Source organism: Neodiprion lecontei, chromosome 5 (assembly GCF_021901455.1).
Source record: "Neodiprion lecontei isolate iyNeoLeco1 chromosome 5, iyNeoLeco1.1, whole genome shotgun sequence".
NCBI classification, from domain to species: Eukaryota; Metazoa; Arthropoda; class Insecta; order Hymenoptera; family Diprionidae; genus Neodiprion; species Neodiprion lecontei.
This window is the reverse complement of record NC_060264.1, coordinates 4,052,668-4,073,570: the sequence shown is the minus strand read 5'-3', so window position 1 is coordinate 4,073,570 and position 20,903 is coordinate 4,052,668. Positions and strand designations below refer to the sequence as shown.

Below are 20,903 nucleotides of genomic sequence, written 5' to 3'. Positions count from 1 at the left end.
CGCGCAGTTATTATAATTATTAATAACAGGTGTACACGTTAAAAATGTAACAAAGAGTTGGAATGTATCGAGTTAATTTTTCCTACTCGAATCATCCGCCAACGGGGAATAAAGATGAAACAAAAATGGCGTCGGTCGGAGCTTTTATCCCCTCTGATTCTCATCCCCCCCTACAAATTAGCGAATCAATCTTTTCTCTCCTTCATCGTTCACTCGCGTTTCGTCGTTGACGAAGCGCAGACGTAAATCGGCGTCTTAGGAACGGCAGGAGACGAGCTTGAAAATGCGAGGCGAGGATGACTCAAGGGGTGAAAATGTACGCTCCGTGTCTCACACGCGAGTGTTACATGGCGGCTCTCTTCTCTTGCCATGCCGCCACGTGAATTTCGCGTAACACACGGAGAGGCGGCATATAATATATAAAACTGAGGTGGTGGGACTGGGTCGATAAAGCCCCCCACAACCGGCGCCTGCCGCACGGCATGTGACCGCGTTTTCAGTCAGTGGCTCCGTAAACCTCGTAGAGCCTGAAGGGTTTCAAGGAGTAAAATCCTCCTCGTCCTTATACAACAAGAGGAGGATCGACGGGCACTCGGGGAAAGGAAAAATATTCGAGTGCGTTGGCCGGATGATAATTTATTGCCCACCCCCCATCCCACCCCTCCACCCCGAATTTTGATCGAGTGGTACATCGAAGAAAAAAAAAAACAAGACTGAAATACTCGTGTTATTTAAGCATTATAATTCGTGTCGCGTTATCGAAATTTCAAGAATTATTTAAACTGTTTTCTTTTTTTTTTTTCTTACGAGTCATCGAACGATGATTTATCAGTTAATTTTGATTTAAACGTCTGTGCTAGAATAAGAAGAATGTACGAGGCGAAGAGGATTGATAATTTTCAAACGTCTTCGAGGTTTAATAAATTTTTATTCATGTTGAACGTATAATCAAAGCGGGAAAGAACTAGTCGAACTTGTGTTAATATTTGTGGATTTGAAATGGGGTGAAGATATAAATCACGATAATTATAAGTGATCGAATAAGTGTAATACGTGGATAAGCGAACTGCGAAGTAAAACAACCGGTCGCGTCGGTGAGCGGGGAGAAAATTAGACGTTATTAGACGTTGGTCGGTCGGTCAATCGGTCAGTGAGAGAGAGAGAGAGAGAGAGAGAGAGAGAGTGAAGGGTGAAATTGTGAAGTAATTATTGATGTCAGAGTTAATTAACAGGCGTTAAACACCGTTTCATGAATTATTCGACAATGTGACAATGTGGGAGTCGAGGTGACATTAAATACTGGGAACCCGCTTAAATTAGTTCGATTTCGATATTTCGAAACATCGAACGAACAAGAAGAAAAATGATAAAGGATTGAATATAAAACAGCGTTAATTATATCATTCAATTAATTACAACACTCGTTAATCTCTCCGTAATATGTGTAAAATTTCGTTGCTCGTTATATTCTCGGCTGAAGCGAAACGCGTTGATGAGTGCAATTTGAAAATTTCGTCTTACCCGAAACTCTTTACTCCGGCAATTTACGACTAATCGAGATATGAGGAAAGATCGACGTACGAGGGAATGCGATTGACGGAGAGAAAATAACCGCATATTGATCTATCTTCCACACGTATTAGCCATGTCAACGTCTTGCAAACGTCTCGACGTTGGATAAATGTGGGAAAAACTGTCCGCGAGATTCTTTTTCTTCGAGAAATTCTTTCTCTCCTTCCTAGTTTCGCTGCCTCGTCGATGCAGAGACGAGAATAAGGAGAAAAAAAATTATTTCTTTATTATTCGTTACAAGCAAAGGCGAGCAAGATAAAAATAAAAAGAAGAAAGAAAGCACAAAATACAATAAATTGGTGAATTGATAGAAATTTTTTTTCTTTCTCTCCGTCTTCTTCCTTTCACTGATCGTCAGCTCTTGTTCTAAACGTTTCTGCAAACACCGTCTGCTTCTCAACATCCCGCATTTCTTATCAGACACTCATTAACCGGAGGCATGCAAGGTTGGTCTGAATGCGAATGAAGCTGCAGCGTACAACTTGACTTTACTAATTGGCTCGTTTCGTTTTTGACGGAAAGATCTGATAATTTGTGATTTGAATTTCTCGGCTCATTGTCAGCTGCCGTTTTGCCTCATACGCAAGTTGTTTTTACACGTTACACGGTGTAGAATTTCATGAACCTTCTCTCGTCGTGCGAATTCCCGTAACGATTAAAACACGTCGCGTCGTAGTTTGTTCGTAAGCAAAAATAGAAAAGAAAGAAACTACGGAGGTAATCAAAGCAAGATATATAACGACTGGGAAACACATGAGAGAAATAATGTTCGTATCGGAAGAAAGCGATTTATTGCACTTTAAAAAACGTTTAAAATTATTTCACATCGAGCCGAGAGTTTGGTGCTCAAAAACGCGGCCGATTTTCTCATCCTCGTTATAAAATGAGCAAAAGTGTCGAGCTTCTCGCGTCTGGGTCAGAGGATGGTGAAGTACCCAATGGTAAGTGGTGGTTGGTTCTTTTTCTTTTTCTTATTTTTCTTCTCCTTTTTTTTCAAACTTTAATACGGAAAATGTGCGTTTTTATTTATTTGTTTATTTTTTTTTTTTTAAACGGGGTATTAACCGAAAAAGTGAAAGAAGATAAAGCAAAGATTGTGCAAAGAGAGGCAAAATTCTCATTAAATGTACACACGTTTTGATTCTTAACAAACTTGGGTAACGAGACGCGATATATTTACAGTTCTTGACTCTATTTGTAAAAGAAAAATATAATAATTCATACAATCCGCGGTCTTGTAAAATATTCTTGTTACGCATAATCGTGATTGTTTGATTCCTAAATTGACGTAAGTTTTTATTTCTCTGTTGGCTCATTCTCGTGCATAATACGAATACAAACAAATTATCGTACAAATTACGCACGTTGTGCGATATTAAGATAAGAAAAAAGTTACGCGTACTTTTTATCCGTTTTATTGGAAAACACGCTGTATCAGGAACGCAAACAACCTGAAACTACGAAAGTTACAACAGTTTATATATTTAGCCCTCGATTGCGTTATCGACCAAAAAAAAAAAAAAATTAATTTAATCTTTGCGCAACGCGTATACCGATCGTAAATTATAACCATTGTCTCAATTCGAAATCGCGATGCGAGGGAAATTTGACAATTTTACGTCATATCTGATTAGAATTTGTGATTATATTTTGAACCTGCGGACAGACCGTGTAATTTTAATCTCATTTCGGAGATTACAACTTATCGGGGGAAGGGAAATTAGTATCATAATTTCTGGGGCGAAAGCGAACCCTGTCTAAACGGGATTAGAGTCTGCGATGAGTATTACCCTGTGAAACAATCCAACGAAGCGAGATATAATCGCTCGTTCCAATATCCCAAACCGAAAATTCTGCCCCCAGACTCTACCGGTCCGGAAGACTGCAGATCTCGGTTGAATCTTAACGGAAGTCGGCATCTTTCAAGAAGCGCGACGGAACTTCGTCCGAACAACGGTTCGCCGATTCATCAGAGCCACAGTCCCGTTGTTCATCAGCGTCACCGTCATCCGGTTTCCGTAGCTCAGAGGACGCAGACATTTTTCGCAACCCTGAAAAGCCGTTGGTCAAGGAGTCGTAGCAAAGAGAGAAAAAAATTGCGGGACGCCGGTTATCATTTGCAGGACGCCGGTAAAAACGAGTCCGATTATGCGGCCGATTACTCGTCCGAACATAGCCACAGCTCTTCGGCAACTCAAAGCCCGGCCAGGCACTACCACAACACTCCAGGTTGGTTCAATCACACAAGTTCTACAACCGGCCCCCCCAATATTTTACCGTGTCAAAGGTCAGCCGTCGTCGGCCAAAGGGCGGAGAAAAGCTTCCGAAACTAGGCTATCGACGAGAATTGATCCGCGGCTCTTTTTTTCACACCGCGACAATTGCCGGGAGGCAATTTTTCTATTTTTTTCTATTTTTTTTTTTTTTTTTTTTTTTTCTCTCCATTAAGGAATAAGTTATCTATTCATCGCTCGTAACAATCTCACTAATCGTCATGTTTTTTCGATCAACTGATTAGTCAAATCGAAGATACACGGTTTTGTTGATTTGTATAAAATTTATTTACCATCGCAATGATACCTAGTTCATATAAAATCGTTGAAACGACGCGGTTGCTTTTTTTCTTTTTTTGTTTTTAGTTGCAGAAATCTAACTGTCATTGTAATTATGCCGTTGTAGCTGATATCGATGATCCTTTGAAAATTTTGCGTTTTTCTCTCATTGTCGGGGAATATTTTTTCAACTAAATTCAAACCTTCGTTTAATGATATTAATTCCGTCTTCGCGGCCTTTTGAACCGGACTGTACACTTGACACGTAAACGCGAATAATTACTAATGGAAATAAAATTCGATCGAACCTTTTCGCATGGCAAACAGAGTGATTTCAATCAATTGAAGTAACCCGTAATCCGAAATATATGTGTATATATATATATATATATACGATACCGGAAGTGGGTATTATTCATGGCATGGCATAAAATTTTAACCGGATTGTCGAGAAGATTCTGAGAATTATAGAGTGTGAAAAAATTACGTGTCAAAAGTAACAATTTACTACAATAATTTATGTATTCAGTGATTTTCAAAGTTTGTTCAACCTTTTCTAGTGGCATGTTTATCGTTTCTTTTACATTTATTTATTTTCTAGTTTTATTCGAATATCGTCAACATTCGAATCTACAAACATTATTATTTCACATTCACGCGTCAATTTTTAAAGCTCCTTTTCCAGCTTTATCAATTTTTCGTTACTATACTATTATTACTTTTCAATTCTCGTCGAAGTTTGAGGCTTTCTATTTTGAAACTTTCTATGGAAATCGTTCAATCATCGCACCAGGGAAAAATTATACTCCGTACGATGATAGACGAAAAACATTATTTGGGTACGACTTCGTTGTTGAATTTTGTTTTTGCGCATGTAACGGAGGTGCTTGGTTTAATTAATTCAATTTTTTTTTTTTTTTTTCTTTCTTTTTTCTACCTTCGAATATACAGTTTCTGACAATAAATTGTACATTACGAACCGTAAATCTATGCACAATACAAGGTGTAATCATTCCGTACGATCTACTCGAATCACGATATGAATAAATTTTCATTTCAACTCAAACCTGCGTAAAAACCTCGACAACAACCAATGACAATTTATTAACCAATTTCTAAACTGCCATCGTATCGATCGTTGTTATTACTGTATCGAAAAAATTTAATCACTCTATTTATTAGTGTCCATTATTTAGTCTACTTCACTTTGTAACAATTCATCGAATCTGTCAATGAATTCTACAAATGCCCGTATAATTATTGTAGAATTTTACGACGCGGAAGTGAGATGCGTGTTATACATCATACATTGTACATCGTACACACACATGTCGTATAACGTAATGTTGGCGTAATGGCCAGTCGTGCAATTAGGTCTATATCTGCGAAACAATTCACATCCGGCTTTGCGTTACCGTAACGACCTTTTCTTCACCACGATCAATGATAATATCCTCCTATATACTCGGTATTAACCGGCGGTTCTCTTATGCAACGTGTTTGTGTTGTTACACCAAGTTTCGCGTGTGTAGTTTTTTTTTTTTTTTTTTTAGGGAAATTGCGTGCATGTATTATAATTATTGTTATAATTTACGTCGAGATAGTCCAATGTACTTTGTATTGTTTTTGTGTTCGGCTCTTTGCGTAAGAAACGAGGAAGAAATTTTACGCACATACACGGGGCATGTTTGTTATATGCAATCTCACGTTGAAGAATAGAGAAAAAGAATGAAAAAAAAAGAATTATTCCAGTCATTTTTCTGACCGTAATATTTATTTATTTATTTATTTATTTCCCCCATCGTATTGGATCCGCGATTTTGAATTTTGTTAAATCCGACTTCCGTAATCAATGACCCCAAAAACCATGGAATACTATCTTGTTATAAAAATTGACTCAGCAGAATAATGTGTGACTGAATTAAGGGTTAAATGTCTTAATTCGTAATAAATTTATATTTTTAATTGACCGTCTTCGTTAAAAAAATAAAATAAATTAATTCGACCTCCTCACCTTCAATTTTAAAAACATTTCCACCGATATTTCGCAGACTCGCCCCTCGCCCGCACCAGCAAGGATCATCGAGTATCTTCGCAGGATGGAAGTCCTGGAAGATGCAGCACCGACTCGAGTCGCGTTGGTCGACGTGGATCTCAGTGCAATATGCAAATCGAGGGAAGGATTCCGGGGGACGAACGAGGAGTTTATCAAGGAACCGCGGCCTCCTCGAATTCCGACGGAACGCCTCTTATTCAGGCACACGACGAGGCGTCGCGACGCCGCGAACTCGCACTTCGTCAGCACGCCTTTTTTCAACTCCGTTTGCACCTCAGACGAGGCGAGAATCTCGTCGCAATGGATCGCGGCGGTGAGATGAGAAGGAATCTTCGTTTTTGAGTGACGCCATGTTTGTTTTTTTCCTTCTTTTTTTTTTTTTAACCGTCTCCAATTTCTCCTGAATTTTAGACACCGCGCTATTTTTTTTTTTTTTCTCTTTGTGACTGTTGAGCGAATAATATATCGTGTAAGAAAGAAGGAAAATTGAGGTTAGGGTAGCGTGATGTCAGCTTTCTTAGCGACAGCGCATGCGCGTAGTGCGGAAAATATCACTTTCCAACTCCCGGGAGTTGGAAAGTGGTATTTTCTGTACTCTGCGCATGCGCATTTGTGCGGAAAGCACGCATGGTAAAATCCGTAAAACGTGCGCGCGTTGTATAAATACGTTTATATATGGTGACAAAATTAAATTATAGTTTGAACAAACCGTTAATTCTATTTCGTTTCACGTAACAATGTATGGAAAAACGTGTGTTATGCGAACGTAGCCGCAGGTTCATCAAGTTTCGATTCTATCCACACGCGGAATTATTATAGCGTAATACCCGTAACCCGTAACATAGTTTAAGCACCGCAACACTGCGGGATTAATAAACAAAGTTTGCTACGACAAACATATTGAAATAGCTTTTAGTCACTCCGTAGATATAATTATGAACAGGCTCAAAGGTAGGAACGATCCGTGATGCAGACTTGATTAAAATGGGAAACCACGATTCGGAGGGAGGGGTTTAATTATACTCGATTCATTTCTAAGCGTGCAGTATAATCGACTGTCTTTTTTTTTCTTTTTTTTTTTTTACTCTACGCCACGAGGCAGCTGAGAATTTAACTTGCTTGAAAACAATGAAAAGATAAATTTTGCAACGTAGAAAAAATTTATCGAGATTCGTTTCTCGGACGATCTTTACCGATCATAAATTTTCGGATCTATGATTTCAGGCTCGAGCGATCCGTACGTGAAGATCAAAGCCTCCGGTCGTCTTTTGTACAAGTCAAGAACGGTGCATCGCGATTTGAACCCGACTTGGGACGAGAGCGTTACTTTACCGATCGAGGATCCCTTCCAGCTCCTGACGTTTAAGGTGAGAGAACCTGCCAATTTTTATCGCATTTGAGTTGTTTCTTTTTCTTTTTTTATTCCTTTCTTTCGTTTCTCTGAAACAAGATCGAAATTTACAGGAGAAAAGATGGTATCAAAATCTGCGGCTGCTCCAAAACTTTGCAGGAAAAAATCGAAGTGTATAGATTTTTCAAAGAATTATTTATGCGATTTTTTTTTTTTTTTGTCAAGAACTTTCAACTCCGTTAATCTCAGGTTTTCGACTACGACTGGGGACTTCAGGACGATTTTATGGGATCGGCACAGCTTGATCTGCGACAATTGGAACTCGGACACGCCCAGGACGTAATTTTGGAACTTACGGATCCAGCGAGACCGACTCAGCACTTGGGGAATATTTTTCTGACCGTCACTCTGTGGCCGAGAAATCAGCAGGACAAGGAACAGGTCAGTTCAAATAAATCTGTTGTAAATGATGTACAAAAACAATAATCAAAGTTTTGTCACAATCGCGCATTAAAAAGTTTTCCGCTTTTTTACTTTCATCTTCTTCTTCTTCTTCTATTTCTTCAATTTTTGTCGTGAAAATCGCACTACAATAAAAAAAAGAGTCCGAGGAAAATTAAGACGGTAAACGAAAAGCAAAAGCGAAACGTCGATAATCGAGTTGATACAAAAAAAAACAAACTTTTCGTATCTTTCCCTATTGACGACAAAAACTATTTCAATTTTCAACAGTAAATATGCTCATACTCACGTTGTTCCAATATTATGCAGAAAAGTACACGATACATCATTTTTTTGGTAATAAAAAAAAAGCTACAATTATTACATTATATTCGATGTAACATTCGTTTGAAAAAAATTCTTCATTCTTGTAATGCAATAATTTTACGCTAAATTTAAATTTATCAAGTGTGAAATAATAATAATAATAATGATGATGATGATGATGATGATAAAAATAGTTTCACAGCGCGTTGCACAGATTATTGTCGCTTTGTGTATCCCGTGACTAATTTTCGAGTGCAAAGTTTGAAAGAAAAAAAAAAAAAAAAAAAAAAGGAAATCGTGTGTTCGTCATCTTTAACACGACGGTGTGTTTGTTTGTGCGTTGGAAAGAAGCCGGTAGAATTTACGATCGTGTCATAATAGTGTTGGCATGTCTCTCTCGGTTGTAAGTACAACGTATAACTGACTCGATTGTCAGACCGAACCTCGCTTGTTTGCCGTGCAACGTTAATCACAACTGATAAATTCAATGCGCTGCATCGCGTTGACACTTGGGTGTTATATTCTATAAAGAGCTTCTCTTCTCTGTTCCGATTTCAAACTGTCTCAACAGAAGCAATATCAATATCACGTAGTTCTTTTTTTCTATTCTTATTATTTTTATACACGCTTTTCTGTCAAGTATCCTATACGAAAAGCTTTATTGTTATTATCATTATTGTCGTTGTTGTTGTTGTTATTATTATTGTGTGAGATAAATTTTTACGCGTGATGACAATTTTCCGCATAGAATATATTCCTACGGTTAATTTTTTTCAATCGCTATAGTTATAACGATTAAATTCTACGTTCTTCATTTCTTCATTTCTTAATTTTTTTTTTTTTTTTTTTTTAGCTCCAGCCGTGAATTTTTCCTCTAAAATTGACAAGTATTTATGTATTTATTTATTTATTTTTGTTCGTTCGCTTTTTCGACAAGGAAACATTTGATTTAATCCAAACGTTTAATTATTGCACAAGTTTCTCGATGAGGAGTAAATTTATATTTACATTCGGTGCAATAATAATAATAATAATAATAATAATAATAATAATAATAATAATAATAATATATTATATACAACGTATATATACAGAAAAGAAAAGGATCAGCCGGTGATAATTTGCTTCGCCAATGTCGGACAAATTAAACGTTAGGAAAAAAATTTTCCATCTCTGGGTGGAAAAAATTGTTGGCATATTTTTATTTATTATTTTTTACTTCCATCTTCTCCGCGTTTCGTTTTTTTCCGTGCGTTTATTTTGACATCTTTGTTTTTTTTCTTTTTTTTTTTCTTCATCACGTGGTACGCGTGGATTCGCGAATCGAAAGAGATCGCGACGAGGCAATTAATTTTCGATTCTTAAATCAGTGGAACGACGCACGCGCAGGATCGTTATAGTGGAATAGATACGACATTACCAATGGAGATAAATTTGTGAGTGTCACGTGGACGAGATACCCAATATCAAACAATTTTATCTGATGCTGAATTATCGATTTTGGCATACACGCTCATTTGCCTCGATGTAAGGTGTGTAAGTTATGGTTTTTCTTATGACGTACCATGTGCGTGTGTGAGAGAATATCTCGGAGGAGACTCGGAGACTCGATTTAACGGCGCGATTGAGTCGCGACTCATCGTCAGTCAATATTATATCAACTGTATACATAATACGAAAATCGTATGAAATATCAGACTGTAAAAGCTTCGAGTGGAAGGTATACGGATGGTAGCCGAAGACGTGATGTATAAAAGAATTTTTGTCTTATCGTATTATCGAGAGATTCGAGTCGAAATTAAAGTATAATCGTAAAATTTGATCGATGATCTATTGAAGGTTCGGTCGAAAGACAAAAATAAACGGTTAAAAAAAAGCCAAAGTCTCAATTGAAAGTCGCGATACTCTTCATTTATTTTTTCTTTTTTTTTTTTTTCTTCTTAGTCATTATATAATTCTGAAATTACTTTTCGTTTTACGACTCTTGTCGTGATGGAAATTTGTCTTATTTGAAGGTAATTTTTTTTTTTTTTTTTTATCAAACTAACACCGTTACGTATATTTTAGTCCAAAGGAGTTGAAAGTACGATTTATTTATAATACTTTGATCTTGTTTCTGGTTTTCGTTTTTTTTTTTTCTCTTTTCTTTTCTTTTCTTTTTCACCACATTATACACGTATATCTATGTGATATTATTTACAATTCAGACTACGCCGTATAAATAAAAATGAAATGACCAACACGAGAGATCAAAGAAGGATGAAAAGATTAAAGAGCGAACCGAGATTACAACCAGCAAAAATTTTTACGCGATTCGGACAATATTTGACGGGATTAAAAAAAAATATGATATCGCAGAAAAAAATTTGTCAACGTAAGTTTAGAATTGGAATTTTTAACGAACGTGATTTTTGAGTGAAAAAAGTAAAAGATACCTTGTGCTCAATTTTTGCACGCCTCTCGATCTTGCTGCGAGCGTTTTTTTCATAACTGCCGTGTACACTCAGAAATTAACAAGAAATTAACATTCTTGACCACAGTAAAAAAATGATTGGATTCTATTGTACAGTTGAAAAATTTCCAACATTCGTTTCGTAATATCTGTAAAAGTATTTTTAACTCGGTATAATAAACGAAGTTATTAGTCAAAGAGTCTGCTTTAAATTACAACCGGAAACTTGTCTCTGCGAATGGATTTTGGTTGTGGTTTTTAACCCTTTGAGTCACACATTATTGTGCCGAGTCAAATTTTATAACAAGATTGTATTTTATCATCTTTCGGGAAACCGATTACGAATCTGAAATAAGATTTAAAAAATTCAAGATGGCGGATCCAATATGGTGGACGAAAATTTCAAATTTAGTCGAATTGGATTCGCCGTAATGAATTTTCAAAATCTTATTTCAGATTCGTAATCAGCGAGAAAAAAATTTGAAATTTTTTTCCGCCATATTGGATCCGCCATCTTGAATTTTTAATATCCGATTTCCGATACGTTTTTAAGAGTAAAAATTTACGTCATATCGCGACAATTACTCTCGAGTGTCGGAAATAGGAAAAACATCACGAAAAAATTTTTTGATAAAACTTCTCTTGCAGAAGAAAGAAAGGCGTTGCTTTGGTCGGAGGTGAAGCGTTGATGATTAAAATCCGTATGGAAGGGAGGGAGAACTCGCTTGTAGACATTGCGAGGTATGCAGTCAGAGAGAGGGAACTTAAGTTGCCAGTGAAGAGAAACCAGCTGTGGGCTCGAAACACGTTTCACAATTCCGTCGTGCTTCTGTATGTTTTGTATACGATTGTCGGTGAATTTTAGCGCGTAGAAAGAAACGCGTTGTGAATTTTAACGCCTGTGCCGCGAAATAATGAGGTGCGCAAAATATTCCCTAGGGAAAAAACGAAGGCAAAAAAAAAATCCGCAGGAATTAACCGATCTTAATTTTATTCTAACCGGAAACCGTGGAAAATACCGGGAATATTCAAAATCGCTTCTCTGGTTAGTTTGAAAATTTTTCACTCCACGGTTTTCAAACGGTGAAAATATCCGAGAATCGTTCGAAACGTGGTTTTGATCGAATCGATTTAAATTAATTTCACAAATTTTAAACGTATGGTATAGTTTTTTTTTTTTTTTTTTTTTTTTTTTTTTAAACACAATTTCGGGGGAAATTGGCGTTAAAAACTTAGGATATTTGGAATAAATCGCGTCGATCTGTTGTTTAGAATGACGATCAATTTATGCCGATTAGACTTATCTAGATAGTACGTGATATTAGAGATAAACAGAATTGTTGGTTACGGAATCGTTATGAATTCATTAGACACGTTTATTCATGCATATCCGTAACATGTGGCGGGAAAAAAAAAAAAAAAATAGCTTGGAGACAAACAGGAGAAAATTACCAAATTGGTTTTTCTTTTATTACGTCACGTTAATTACGTGTAATGCAAGCGGTTAAATTACACAGTGAAACAATTAACATCAACTTCGCTTACCGTTAAACAATTACAGATCAACATCGTTAAGTCCGAAGTGTTCGATATTATGAGACTGAAAATAATCGGATGAAATTTGCAATTTTCTCGTTTACTTTGCCGCGCCAATTTTAAAAGAGGTTTTACGTTGTGTGTATATATATATATATATATATATATAAAATATACGTTGCTCTAATCACTTGTAATCAAATTCAATCAGTTTTACTCGAGTAGCAGCGTCATAATTCAAGCTCTTATTTTGTAATTTATTTAATTAATTTTCACGCTTGTATTACACATGCTTAAACCACATCACGGATAAACCGAGGCCTCAGTGTTTAATTTCCGACTAAATATATTCACGTAATGTGTAAACCATGAATAAGAAATACAATGACAATAAACGATATTTCGTAGGACTTTCGATCGTGTTTTTCATGCGAATTATTTGAGTCATGAAATTAAACGAGAATTACATAATGCAACGCTGTATCGCATAAAATAATAATAGCATTATTCGACGTGTCGCATAAATTTTGCGAGGGAATATACAATAAATTTGGCAAAAAAAAAAAAAAAAAAAAAAAAAAAAAAACCGAGTAGTTTAGGAAAAAAACTGACTTGTCTTTAGTCCTTGACTGCAACCTTCGATCAATTCGCGCTCGTTAATCTACGACGATGGCAAAGTACGCATTGAATAAAACATATTGTTTCATCTTGAACTTGAATCGCGTCAAGCGATTTTTTCCCCCCTCGATTCACTTTCTTCGTTCTTTAACATCCCTTTCCCAAGACAATGTGAGACGAAATATTTTTATCCTCGAGTATAACGAACGTTCAACTCTGTATCTGTAGGACTGACTGACATCAAATTATACGCGACGGAACGTGAATCGGATATTATTATTGTTGATTTTATGAGGAACTAGAGATTTGAGCAATGTTTGCGAAAGTAGCGTCGAGTCGGTATGATTTAATTATATTTCTTTTTTTTATTAAAAAAAGATATTAAAATAGATCAGAGTTTGAATGATAAAAATAAACGTCGTTAAGTGTAGAATTATTGACTCGTGATCGATGTTCGGTGTACAAATTATTATTGATCGATTTTATTTTATTATTATTATTATTGTTGTTGTCACGCGGTGAGAAACGATGATGATGTTAGAAATTTTTTTTTTTCTCAATCACGTTTCGTCGGCATCGTTTCAAGGTATCGGCTCGTCTGTTGAAATTCAATATTCACACGAGATAACAATAATTATAATGTTTTAGAAATTACACGGTTAAAATAATATTGATAAGAAAAATTGTCGAGGTTTCGATGCGGCGCGACGGGGAAAACTTTAATCTATCGTTAAACACATCGCGTATGTTTATATCTTTGGGTCAGGGTTTGTATATCTAATTTCATTCGTTTATTCTATACGAGTGTATAGATAATTACGCGAAGGAATGAACACGTATGTGAAAGATATATATTTTCGTGGAAATCGTGCGTTAAGTTTTTCAGGAAAACAAGTGATTTTCAGTTGTTGTAAACGTGAATACGATTTTTACGAAATCGTACAATATTAATGGCCGTAAAATAAATTCACTTTCACAAATGGCTTAAGGGGGTATTCTAGTGTAGAGGCATGAATTTGAGGTGTTTTTTGAAGTGCTATAAACAAAAAACAAAAAATATTTTTACCATCCATTTTTTTATCAGGCGTTTATTATTATTTCACGATTACAAAAAAAAAAAAAAACAAGTCAAAAAATACAAAATTGAAAGTGCTATGAGTTGTTGAAGTGGGGGGTACAAAAAAAATGGCGCGCCAATGTTGTCACGATTGCAAGCATTTTCAAAATCAGAAAAAAAAAAAAAAAAGATTATTAATCTACATAAATGCAGCTATCGTACTAACTAAAAAAAAGTCGAAAAAAAATTTTTTTTTGCCAAATTACGGCTGTCCGAAAAAATAATACGTTTTTTTTTGACTTTTTTGGACGTTTCTGAATTTTTTAAAAATAGTAAAAATTATTATTTCGTTATAATAATAGTTCGTGCGATAGAGACATGTATTGAGAAGATTCTCACCAAATTTCAAGTAAATCGGTTCAATAGAACTTGAGAAATCATGTCAACCGTTTTGAAAAATGTAGTTTTGAGAAAAACGCGTTTAAAGTATCGAGTAAAATTCGTTCCAGCCGAGCCAGTATTGAAGACGTGTCACTAAAATAGCTATATCTCTGAAAATAATTGAAATTTTGACTTGTCCTTTTAAGGACACATTCTTGAAAGGTTAAGCTTTGAAAATATAAAAAAAAAAAAAATCGATTTTTTCAAATTTCTACACTAGAATACCCCCTTAATACATATACCTATGTATTTATTTATAATATTTTCATTATACATGTAATGATCGAATTGGTCGCAGATTTATTTCCCACTTTTACTCCACCAAATATACATTTTCTAATTGTTTGCAATTTTTTTTCACCTACCGTTTGAGACTAGGTTTGATTTAGATCTCACTTTTCGTAATTCGAAGATTGTGCGTTTGGTAGAAAAATTGTAAAAGGGAGAAAATTGTGGTTCTTTGTCGAAAATAATTTATTCCGAATTTTCGGGAAATCGTAAGTCATGGTTTTCAAGAAAAAACTAACGAAAATCTGTAATTTTCTTAGTAAATCTGCAACGAGTTAGAGTTTCTCAATGTTTAAAATATGAAACGAGGAAAAGAGATACTCGGACTAGTTTTCATTACCCCGAAAGAAAAAAAAAATACGCGATAACGAACGAAAAACAAGTGATTATTATTTAAGAGAAGAACACATGGCTCTTAGTTAAAACAAACAACGGTACGAAACGACTCCTCATCGACACGAATCGGGCTGAAAATTAATGCGAAAATTTCCTCCTTTTACCAAAAATTTTCTCAAGAAAAAAGCGTTACGCAGAAGAGCGTTCAAATAATGAATTGGCAGAATCTAACGCGTGTAGATATTTTTTCCGTTCCAGTCCGCGCTGATTTTCTGGGAAAAGATAATACAAGCTTTCGCGAATCGCAGTTAAAAGCTCTCGAATCCCTCGGCATTGAAACAGTTCTCTTCGAGCTTTCGATCTGTTCGGTTCTTTACGATTTTGAGAATTATCTGCACCACAATCGAAAGCAGTATCAAGCAAAGCTGATTTATTTATTTATTTATATACCGTTAGTAGTTGAAGCGGCGGTTTTTGTTCATTTTTTCAAAATGGCGAAATCCTCACGGAAACGATTTTCAAAATTCGTATACAGACTAGCGAGGTTCCTGTCGGATTCTTTTGCCTTCGGTTTCGAGGTCGCTGTTTTGTCGTACGATCTCTTTGACGAGTTCCTATGACCGTTAAACAAAACTTCTGCAATCTCTCTGAAACAAGAGTGAAAATGTGATTCGCAGTTTGACAAGGAATGCAGATGCTGCTGAAGAAAACTCGGAAAATGACGCGGACGATGCTTTCTCATCCGTTGAAGAATCGCGCTATTGTTAACGAAAAGCAGAGAAACACGAACGGTTAAAATATTTATACTCGTGTTGAGAGTAACGATATATGTAGAATTCCGTGGGTAAAAAAAGACGAACCAGGTTGTATAAATTACTCCACGTCAGAAACAGAGAGAAATGGAGGGGGGAATTCAGGAGAGACAAGATCAGTACGCGAGAAGCGATCACGAGGAACGGAAGAAGCTTCTTATTCTTGAATCCAAGGAAGAAATCGGTCATTTTCTTCGAACCGAACGAGTCCACTCGACGATCTGGAGCAGCAGCGACAGCAGCTTCAGGGAATCCCCGAACACCGGGCCCAACGAGGTCCCTAAACGGGACCGGAAGTCCCGGAAATCCGGGACGGCGTCGTCGCTCAGATCGGTGATCGAGAGACGCGTTGAGCAGGTCGAAAGGATGCTCGAGGATCGGGTCGAGAAGGCGATCGAGGATCGATTGGACAAGCATCCTTGGCTGCATCCGATCGAGGCCTGGATAGCCGACAAGTGCAACAACAGCAAGCCTCCATCGCCGGCGGAAAAACGAAGGGATTACAGTTCGGACAGTGATCTTGGGGGTGGAAAGTCGACGGAAAATGTCGGGGGTGTGAAGGAGAAGAAATTACGAGAGGAACGAAGCGTCGTCGAACATCTGAGGAGCTTCAAAGCTCGACACGAGAAGCTGGTGTCCCGGGGAAAAGCTGATCCCGAGGGTGGCAACCCGGGGTTCGGAATTCGGGAGAGCAGCTCCGATCATGGAATCTTTGAACGACGGGTTCTCGAACATTTTCGCGGACCTTCGCCTGTCCCTCCGAAAAGACGGGGGAACAAGGAATCTGGAACTCTGGAACATCGGGGAACCAGGGAATTCCAACTCGCCAGGTCGAGCACGCTTCCTGATAATCCGGTCGCTGATCCTTCCTCCGACACGATTTTCACGGAGTTTAAACACTCGGTTACTCCGCCACCGAACGTCGGTTATTCCACGTCTGATACTCATTGTCAGCATCATCAGTTAGAATTGATCGCTCAGACAAGGCAGCAGCAACAGTCGCAGGATTTTATCGAGAAAATTAAGGAGGGGTTCAAGGAGAAGAGGGAAGAATTGCACAGGGTGCGCTGTGAGATTTTTTTATTGTTTCTTTGATTTTCTTTACTTAGGTTTTATTTATTTATTTATTTTTTTTTTTTTTCTAGATATTTTCATTTGCGAGATTGTTATCGTCGGTTATTGAGATATTTGGCAAATTAGCGTGTTCTTAGAAAGCTGCGATGTTGTGCGAAGCTTTCTTTTGTCTGATAGTTGGAAAATTGAGACGGTACTGCAGTTTTTAAATAAATACAAGCTTCCGAAAATCGATTCACAATTTCAAATTGTTTCACAAGTGGTTAAAAGATTTGGTAGATTTGTTGGTTCTTTTTTCTTTTTCTTTTTTTTTTCTTCCTTGCTCTTCGTTTTTTCAACAGACAGTTTAACATGTATCGCGATTTGGTTATTGTAATCAACTTCGATTCCAAAATCACTTTCTTTTTACAAGCAGAGTATTTTCTAACGAGTTAAATTCAACAAATATCACGTTCCGGAATTCACTTTTAGTTTCATTTATACAAACTCATCATTTTTCACTCCATTTAGACATAAATTTTCGAAAATTAGAAGGACTGTTAAAAATTTCAAACAACGTTGCCTTTTCGTAAGCGGATGAGCGAGCTTGTTTTTCAACAATGAATCAGAACAACCGGGTCGAGTCGCGACGTATAGTTTACATTCCGAAGAGAAATTACAGTCATCAGTTTGCTGATAGAATCGCGTTCTATTTCTAGATACGAAATTTCACCTCCTCAGATTTCCAACGTTCCATTTTTTTGTTTTTTTCTTTCTATCTATTCCAAAAGCAACCAAAAATAAATTTCGTCAACACGTAAGACTGAAATGTTTACAGATAACCAGATATTTTTTCTCTATGTATATTGTAAATTTCATTTCGCCCATTTCTTAAATTCTATGCACATTTTTTCATGATGCTGTACCGGTTTTGCGATGTTTTGCAACGATTTGCATAGTCTCGCACGTGCGTAAATGCATCAGTGTTTTTCTTATTATCTATTCGGCTGTTTGTAAAAGAGAATATCAACAGTGAGCGAATTCCGCCTGCGAGAGATAAGAAAGAAGAAGAAAAAAAAAATTGTAAATAAATCGAGAAGAACACGTTTCACGTTTTTTCTTTCGCAATCAGTCAACTGCAGACTCCGATGTAAGATATTTGCGCAGCACGTATCATCTCTTTCATGACGGATGATCTCGTTCTTCTAATCTTGTTATCATCCGGTCAGTTATTCTTCAATTACAGTCCAGCTCGCAATCAGTGTCGACATCAATCGAAATTCCGAACGTACAAAGGGGGTGGGTGGAATTTTTCTCGAGTCGAGTATACAAGAAGGCTGAATTGGATTCTGGTACAAATTGACGGTTATTTTCTTGCCGTTTTATCATCGGCTTCTCTTTGGAAAATTGACGCTCACCTTAGGAAAAATAATTTGACGCCTACGGAAAGAGAACAAAGTCCAACGACTCTTTCCCTGGTCTCGAATTTCTTTCTCGGGTTCTTCATTATGTGTTGAATTTCGTGAAATTTTGCGGACACTTTACGATGCTTGTAAATAAACTAATCAGACCTTTTTTCATTTACCGTTGCAGTATTTTCAACGGAACACGCGGCTCGTCGATGTTAACAGGAAATTGAAATCCCAGATATGGAGCTCCGTAGTCACCATCGTTCTGGTAGAGGCGAAAAATCTGCTTCCAATGGACATAGAAGGCCTTTCGGATCCTTACGTAAAATTTCGGTTAGTGAATGGGCAAATTAAGGATGAATCGAAAGTTGAAAAGAGTGAAAATACCGTCTCCATAAAATCTCCAACAATGTTATTTGCGGCAGTGACGGTGAACACGAGTCAAATAACGTGTTTACTCTATGCGATAGAAATAAATTCGAGTGAATTCGAATGTAAGCTGTAAGAAATCAACAATTCGAGAAGAGGTTTTATAATTCGTACCTTCGAAACTATTGAACTAAGAATCTCTTATTGCTAGACTAATTTTTCTCGCTAAGCAGATCTCCAAAAAATTGTTGGAAAAAAATTGGACATTTTAATACAGTTACGATCATAATCATTTCGTTACTGTACGAATAATATTCCTGGATATTTTTCAAAGCCTCGTTTAATTTTTTACAACTTTCGATTCATCGTTCGAAATTCGAACCGAATCTCAAACTCTGCTCAAGAAATAAAGCAAAAAGTTGAAAAGTTCCATCTTCAATAACCGGTATCCTTTTTTTCCTAAGGCTGGGAACCGAGAAGTACAAATCCAAAGTGGTTCACAAGACGCTGAGTCCCGTTTGGCTCGAGCAATTCGACCTCCACCTCTACGAGGACGTCGGCTTTGGTCAGGAATTGGAGGTGACGATTTGGGACCGCGACAAATCGCGGGACGACCTGATGGGACGGGCTGTAATAAACCTGGCGACTCTGGAGCGGGAGAAGACGCACAGGCTATGGAGGGACCTCGAGGACGGTGCCGGAAGCGTATTTTTGCTTTTGACCATCAGCGGAACGACCGCAAGCGAAACCATCAGCGACTTGGCCGCTCACGAGGAAACTCCGCAGGAGAAAGCGTTACTTCTTCAGAGGTATTCCTTGCTCAAGACCTTCCAGAGGCCGCAGGACGTTGGTCATCTCACGGTCAAGGTAGTCGATTTTGCATGCTATCGAAAATTCTTTGCTTCGCGTCATTGGAATTGTCTGAAATTGAGTGAATCGTGTACCGAACCAAACATGACCATATTTTTCAAATCCAACTACTTGCTTCAGTCTCGTCGACTCTTCGAGTCTGCAGGAGAAGCTGATCATCGGCGTGATTTTATGGTTTCTCGAAAACACACCTGCAACGTCATTTTTTCTTTCAGGTTTTCAGAGCTCAAGGACTCGCTGCGGCCGATCTTGGCGGGAAAAGCGACCCGTTTTGCGTCCTCGAACTGGTCAATGCTCGGCTCCAAACTCAGACGGAGTACAAAACCTTGGCGCCAAACTGGCAAAAGATTTTCACATTGTGAGTGATGGTTTTTATTGTGATATTTATGGGTATGACTTTTCCAAACTTATCGCATATTCTTGGTATTCTTCTTCTCTAATTTTCATCGCGATAACTTCAGTATATAAGAATTTCTCTTGCCCATCAGCAATGTCAAGGACATTAACTCGGTGCTTGAAGTCACGGTTTACGACGAGGACAGGGACCACAAGGTTGAGTTTTTGGGTAAAGTCGCGATACCCTTGCTGAGGATACACAACGGTGAGAAACGCTGGTACGCGTTGAAAGACAAAAAGCTGAGGGGTCGGGCCAAGGGAAATTCACCCCAGATACTGATGGAGATGACCGTTATTTGGAATCCCTTAAGAGCCTGCGCGAGGACCCTAAATCCAAAGGAACGAAAATACATGGAACCGGAGGTGAAATTTAAGCGACAAGTTTTCCTAAGAAACGTTCTCAGGCTCAAAGCCATCATCGTTTTCTTCATCGACAACAGCAAGTACATCCAGTAAGTGATAATATTTCATACGTCCCGTTTATACAAATTCATAGTGTCCAGTGGTCCTGGAAATGTCGATGAATTTTGCTTGCCTTTCAAAAGTCCTGGAAACTATCCTTGAATTTTTTTTGTGTTCTGGAAATATTTTATTTTTAATGTCCTTGAATAACTTGAAAATGTACTCTTTTCTAAAGTCTGTACATTGTGTCAGTTATTGGTTTGACCAATGGTTTAAAATCGTCATTACTGTGTTGATGAAGGAGCTGTTTCGAGTGGGAAAGCACTCCAAGAAGCGTCATCGCATTTGCACTCTTCATTCTACTGTGTTACTACTTCGAGCCTTACATGATCCCGACGGCAGCCTTGTTGGTATTTCTCAAATACTACATCGTGAGTAACAAAGTATGCAAAGTGTATTCTTTTGTTACAAGATTTTCTTTAGAGTATAAATTAGACAATCCCATCTTTATTTATTTATTACCAACTGCCCGTGGCGGCTTCGCCAAATTTAACGTGATAAAGTG

The 20,903-nt window shown here is 37.4% G+C and overlaps 1 protein-coding gene across 9 annotated transcripts in view; it reads left to right on the top strand.

The window, feature by feature from the left end:
* Positions 1-20,903, top strand: part of LOC107227493 (multiple C2 and transmembrane domain-containing protein) — a 28,334-nt gene that overhangs the window by 1,925 nt on the left and 5,506 nt on the right. Inside the window, exons 1-11 of one of the 9 annotated variants that reach the window (XM_046740925.1) lie at positions 515-1,146; positions 1,233-2,513; positions 3,436-3,801; positions 6,176-6,493; positions 7,405-7,547; positions 7,781-7,972; positions 18,486-18,634; positions 19,135-19,537; positions 19,756-19,898; positions 20,029-20,388; positions 20,640-20,781. In XM_046740925.1, the coding sequence (XP_046596881.1) occupies positions 2,456-2,513; positions 3,436-3,801; positions 6,176-6,493; positions 7,405-7,547; positions 7,781-7,972; positions 18,486-18,634; positions 19,135-19,537; positions 19,756-19,898; positions 20,029-20,388; positions 20,640-20,781 (2,274 nt within the window). In that variant the 5' untranslated portion in view covers positions 515-1,146; positions 1,233-2,455. Of the gene's footprint in view, positions 1-514; positions 2,514-3,435; positions 3,802-6,175; positions 6,494-7,404; positions 7,548-7,756; positions 7,973-11,503; positions 11,671-15,704; positions 16,902-18,485; positions 18,635-19,134; positions 19,538-19,755; positions 19,899-20,028; positions 20,389-20,639; positions 20,782-20,903 lie in introns of those variants that run through there. The other 8 variants (XM_015668657.2, XM_046740924.1, XM_046740926.1 and 5 more) reach the window with 8 other exon arrangements.